General features: G+C 38.8%; 1 protein-coding gene across 2 annotated transcripts; it reads right to left on the bottom strand.

Annotated features, from left to right (window-relative positions):
• On the bottom strand, positions 1-6,278 carry LOC113583838 (zinc-alpha-2-glycoprotein-like). Of its 2 annotated transcripts, XM_035523685.1 has the most exons (7): positions 5,967-6,278; positions 4,972-5,241; positions 3,689-3,979; positions 2,793-3,077; positions 2,468-2,599; positions 2,227-2,274; positions 1-1,818 (listed from the first exon to the last, which is right to left on the bottom strand). In XM_035523685.1, the coding sequence occupies exons 1-7, from the start codon at positions 6,043-6,045 to the stop codon at positions 1,745-1,747; spliced, it is 1,179 nt and encodes a 392-aa protein (XP_035379578.1). In that variant the 5' UTR covers positions 6,046-6,278; the 3' UTR covers positions 1-1,744. The 2 variants fall into 2 exon arrangements, with proteins under 2 accessions (XP_035379578.1, XP_026876218.2); XM_027020417.2 differs by lacking the exon at positions 2,227-2,274.

Below are 6,278 nucleotides of genomic sequence, written 5' to 3'. Positions count from 1 at the left end.
TTGAACTTGATATCATAGACATGAGACTTTATTCCATGACCTCAAGTCTGCTTTGACATCTGCTCCTGCACTGGTTTTTGTGAAACCTGAAATTCCATTTATGTTGTATGAACTTGAACATTATGACTTTATGACAGCATGCCTTGGTCACTGGCGGCCAGATCATTAACGTTCAGGTAAGGTGGACATCAATACCACTGGATTTGGTCCTTGTCTGCGTGTGGTTCAAGCCACATATTTGGCTGTCACATGCTCTGGGCTCTCCTTTTGTCCTGTCACAGTCTCTTACAGTTCATTGTCCTGCATTGCACTTCACAAATGTGGAGCAATTTGGCTGATCTCACTGCTCCTAACGTTCACCTTCAAAGGATTTAGATCAGTAATTCCTCATCCTTAATGATGACTGCAATGTCTGATAATTGTGATTAGTGAACCTGGTGATGACTGTGTAATGTTATCTACCACCTCACCTTCCGCTGCATCAGAAATTGTCTGTTCACCATACAGTGCTTGCACAGGGTTCTCGTCCTAATCATTTCTCTGCTCAAGCTGCCAAGCTTGTAGCATTGACCAATACTTGTTTTAGCATCCAGTCTTAACTGCTAACATATATACAGACTCTGGCGTAACACATGATTTTGGTCACATTTGACAGCGGCATGCCTATTTAACAGCTGCTGGAACACCCATAAAACATGCTTCATTGGTCTCTGACCTCACGTTAGTATAGTGAATAGGGAATTTTTTCCTTACAACAGTATTAAGTCTATTTGACATAAAAGCATGAATTAGCTTATCTGCATCCTGGTTAGTTAAAAACACACCGTGGCAATATTTCTAAGATGTTTTGGTCGCCCTACTGATGTGTGGTTTAAAATTTAAATCAGTATCCAAAATTACACATATGTTTTACACTATGATCTAGATTTCTTAAGTAATTGTTTCACTATAGCTATTTTAAATACAATGGGAAATGTTCCAGTTTCAAGTGATGTGTTGGATATTTTAAGAAGAGAATTGTACAGACTGTTAAAAACATTATTTTGTTTAGTAGGGATAGGTTCAAGACAGCACATTGATGGTTTGCTCTCTTACAATTTTACTGTTCTGTCTCAGAGATATGCAGTGGATGGTGATCTAAATTAACACTGCAGGTCCGTTGGAGACTAAATGGAAAGGCCCTTTCCAAGTCCTTCCGACCTCTGACACAGCAGTGCTATGTCAGAGATGCAAGAATTGGAAACATGCTTCACACAGCAAAGTGGTACCACCACCATAATTAGGAACAATATATGAGTCTAGGACTCATGTAGGTAGGGAAAGATGGTGGTCCATCAACAATGTATACAGCAGAGTCCACAATTAGCAAACAAATAACTGACGTGAAGACTGTAAGATACTAATGTTTTGTGTGTGTTTTCCAGGAAACATCGAAGTAAACACAAGAATTGGTAGAAAGTGGATGGACTGTTCCTTTGTCTCACCTGATCTGCACAACACACAGATGCTTTGTGGGTTTCCTGAGAGAACTCTTATCTTAGTGATTCTTGTGCTCTGTGTGACTCCAAGGAGGTTTGTTTAAAAACACCAGGTGCTCATTGCCTCCCTCTGAGAACCTCTATTCTGTCATGCCTGTGTGAGCTTGGGGGACACAGTTCTGGTATCCAGGTATAACCAACCACCTCACAGCTTCTACATTATACCTGGAGCTGGCGAGGACTGGGATGGGGTATCAACAAATTTCTCAGAAGCTGTGAATGGGGCATTTAGGCTTAAGGTTCTTACACGAGCAGCAGCCTCCAATCCTGTTGCTACAGTCTGAAAAGCAAAAGAGGATTCATCAGGATTTTGACTTCTTAGCTCAAAGACAAGGGATTTCATGACACCTTACAAATGTAGAACCTTAATGAGAATTCAGGAGTAAAGTAAAGATTACATATCAAAATAAGAAATCTCTAAAATAAAGAGAGGGGAAACACACAAAGACAACACAGCTAATTTACAATGCACAGCAATCCATTAATGCCAAAGAAATCAAATTGATGTTTTTAAATTCAGAATATTGTCATAGTCAGAATCAGTACTGACAGTGAGGTAGGACACACAGAAAAGGTGACACTTGGAAATGCAGCTCCAGGTGTACGTGGTAATCTGGTCAAAGGCTCAATCTGCTTCTGGTGACACAGGCCAAGATATTTTGTAAAGTTTATCATAAACTCCAATTACCATCATTTGGTGGCTGATATCGACGAGGACCTTTGGACCAATTTTTGTCTGAGAAAGCCATGAGAAACTAAATTAAATCTTAACTTTCTTTTCAATACACTGAGTTGAGCTAGTGTTCTAAGCACATACTATATGGTATTCAAGTGTGAAATGTACTCTTTCTGTCTTGACATTACTATAGTATTATACATAAAACTCTCGAGGGAGTAGAGAGCATCTGTAATTATGTTGTTCTACTCACCAACGATTACACCTGTCCTTATAACGATACAGATGATCACACCAACCACAGCCAGTGTGAGCAAAACTCCAAACACTCCTCCAATAATAGCACTCTGGATTTTCTCTCCTGAACAGTCATTACATTTTCCATCTACAAAAACAACAAATAATCAAATTAAAGGTGCCATATTCTCCACTGTCAAACATTAGATTTCTAAATTTTAAATAATTTTACTTCTCACTGTTGCTTTTTATACATTACTGAACATTTTAACAAACTATTGAATTGTGTTTTTTATTATAAATGTTATTAAAATTATTCTCAACACATCAACACTATTTACCCCATTTGGTAATTACTGGTTCTGTGAGACTACTGTGAGTCACATAACAGTCATAATCTGCTTTTTCACTCTCCAGGATGTCCACACTCTTCCTCAGCTGGTAGGTGTCATCATCATTGGGTCTGACTTCTGAGGACATAATCAGCACTTCAGGCAGGGAGGTGCGGTACTTCCTCACACTCATCATCATTTTTTTAGGGTAGAAGCCCGTGGTCAAGCAGGTCAGGGTCAGTTTGCCTGGGTCACTTACAGCTCTCTTAGCAAATATATAAACATCCACTAGAGCTGGAGAGAGAACAGATGTAAACACACAACATTCAATCAGAAGCCAGATCTCTATCAAAAACATCATTCATGGATAAGTGGCTGCACATTTGTATCTGTCATGCAAGTAATTATTTATGCTGACAGACATACATGCACCATTTCAACATTGGAAACTTGGTCTCAATTTTACAATTATCTCCCTAGTGTTGCCCTAACATGTTTATTTCCTCATAATTTATTTGCAGTAATTATGTATTGCTTTACAGGCTTGACCATTTTGGGCCAATACTTGTGACTATTTATCAGTGGTAGTTAATGGATTACACAGCTGCCACAGTTACAGCCATTACATATAGTTGTCATGTGGGCTAATACATTGCATCTTATTAAAGATTTAGATTTCTTGCTTGCAAGTGTACCCTGCAACATGTAATTAATAAAAAACAACTTTCACACTTTTTTACAAATTTTATATAATAGAATTTTATTGAAAATATGGTAGCAGAAAACAAAGAAGTACTTGGACTTTCTCTCATGGAAGATCCTTGCAATCCAAAAATGCATGCAAGCACGTCTTTCATGAAATCAATCATTTTAAATAAGCAAATGAATAATTTATTAGAACTCACCATTTGTTTTGTTTTTGCCTTTTCTAAACATCAGGGATTTGTTCAGGATGTCCACACATTCATTCTCAAGGTAAATTCTGATGTCCAGTATGCGGCCTTTATCATTGTCCCAAATCATTTTGGTCATTTGGGCCTTGGGAACTTCAGCCTTCCACTGCATGGCTTGAGGATCAAAGGTGATAAAGTCTTCTCCATCATAGCCATACTCATCAAAGGTCCTGAGAAGGTCTATCGATCCATTTTGATGTTTCTGAACCTCACAGCCATATCTTCTCTGCAGCACGTGAAGATCTACAACCATTCAGAACAATGAACAAGTTCCACATGATTCTAAGTGTGATTAATCTCCCACACAACGATAACAGTCTGCTCCCATGACTGTGATCTGGAAAGTGCCTCCACAACCACAGAACTGAGAGGGCGAGGAGGAGCTTCTTCATCCACCCCTCAGTACCTCTTCACACTATGTACACACACACACACACACTACACTGAACATACATGACCTCACCTCCCAGCACATGTACACATATACTACACTGAACATACATGACCTCACCTCCCAGCACATGTACACATATACTACACTGAACATACATGACCTCACCTCCCAGCACATATACACATATACTACACTGAACATACATGACCTCACCTCCCAGCACATGTACACATATACTACACTGAACATACATGACCTCACCTCCCAGCACATATACACATATACTACACTGAACATACATGACCTCACCTTCCAGCACATATACACATATACTACACTGAACATACATGACCTCACCTTCCAGCACATGTACACACACACACACACACACACACACACACACTACACTAAATGTACATGACCTCACCTCCCAGCACATATACACATATACTACACTGAACATGCATGACCTCACCTCCCAGCACATATACACATATACTACACTGAACATACATGACCTCACCTTCCAGCACATGTATACACACACACACACACACACAATGAAAATACATAACCTCACCCTCCAGCACATATATGCACACACAGTACACTGAACATGCATGTGCAGGATACTTTACATTATATACACATACAGATACATACATATTTAATGTGTTTTTTTTCACATGTGAGCTTTTATTTTGTCTTAACAACCCCACCCCACCCCCACCCTTTCTGTTCTGTATTTCATTTAATTTAAAGAAAATTTGTGATAAAGGGAATGAAGTGAACTGAATAATAAATAGGCCAAAAGGACTCATATATGAGTGGAAGAACTCACCAGAACAAGGCCACGTGCAGTTCCCAAGAACGTCGCTCTGGTGCCTAAACCAGCCCCTATAATTCTGTAGCTCTTCAGTATAGTCTGGCAGGCCTGCCTGCACCCAGTCTGGTTTGGGAACCTGAACTTGGCTTGTACTATCGTAGTAGTAGATCTGCCTGTTATCTAGCAGGCCCAATGATATGAACTCAAAGAAGCCCAGAGAAGAAAGATTCTTAGAGAGTTCCATGTAAATGTACATGAGAGAGTGACTGATTGGTATTTCAGGGTCTAGATGTTAGAGAGAAATGTACTGTTAGAATTGTTTACAGACTTGGAATGTTTGTTTATGTATTACAAACCAACACATCTGAAAGGCAGAAAAAGCCAAATAACATCACAAAGATGTAAGGATACACACACACACACACACACACACACACACACACACACACACATATATATATGCCTTAATGGGTAAGGATATTTGGTTAACTTGCTGTAACTTTCTTGTAATCTAAATGTCTTCCTAGAACAAAACATGATGCTTACACGTTTGCCTTTTCTAGTAACTGATTCTTTTAAGATGGATCAATGGACATTTTAATAAAATCACATTTCTCATGAATTACTAAATTATTATTCCAATCCCAAACAGATCGCGTGAACATGAAAACTGCTCAACTGAGCAAGAACGGATCCATCTACTAGTAAAACGTGGCATTTATAGTATTTATGTGACACCAGCGAATGGACTACGTTTAGGCCTGCTTCAAAGTGTACGTGACGTAAATAATAATGCCTAGAAAGTAAGTTTTCCTGCTCGCTTACAGAATGTACTCTTAAAATAATTATAATATAATTATGAAAACAGTGTAATTTTAGTGTCTACTATGATCATAATCCATATTATTCTGCCTTGTCAGTTCATTGTCTGAAATATGAATTAGGCAACTTTCACTTCATCGAGGGTGATTAGCTAGCATAGCTAAAGCTAGTTAGGTTAGGATACTTACCTCCCGCAGCATTAACAACGTCGTTTAAAATTGAAACTAAAAAAATAGTCTCCAGGAGCATTAATTGGAAATAAGCCATTTCTTATTAACTGGAAAATAAGTCATTTCGTTTCAGTAGATTTGCGTCGTCCACAGGAAAACGTTCGATGCCAGAAATTACGTTTGCCAACTGCAAACTGTTTCATTCTAGTATATTTGAAAAAGACAACAAATAGCAATAAAAATACGAAACGATACGATACGAAACGAAAGCTCGTACTAAACTGAAAGTATCTGGGCTGGTGCGGAAGCGGAAGGTCGGTCTCATGTCTC

Source organism: Electrophorus electricus, chromosome 2 (assembly GCF_013358815.1).
Source record: "Electrophorus electricus isolate fEleEle1 chromosome 2, fEleEle1.pri, whole genome shotgun sequence".
NCBI classification, from domain to species: domain Eukaryota; kingdom Metazoa; phylum Chordata; class Actinopteri; order Gymnotiformes; family Gymnotidae; genus Electrophorus; species Electrophorus electricus.
Note: the sequence above shows the minus strand (reverse complement) of the source record. Positions and strands in the feature narration are given on the sequence as shown.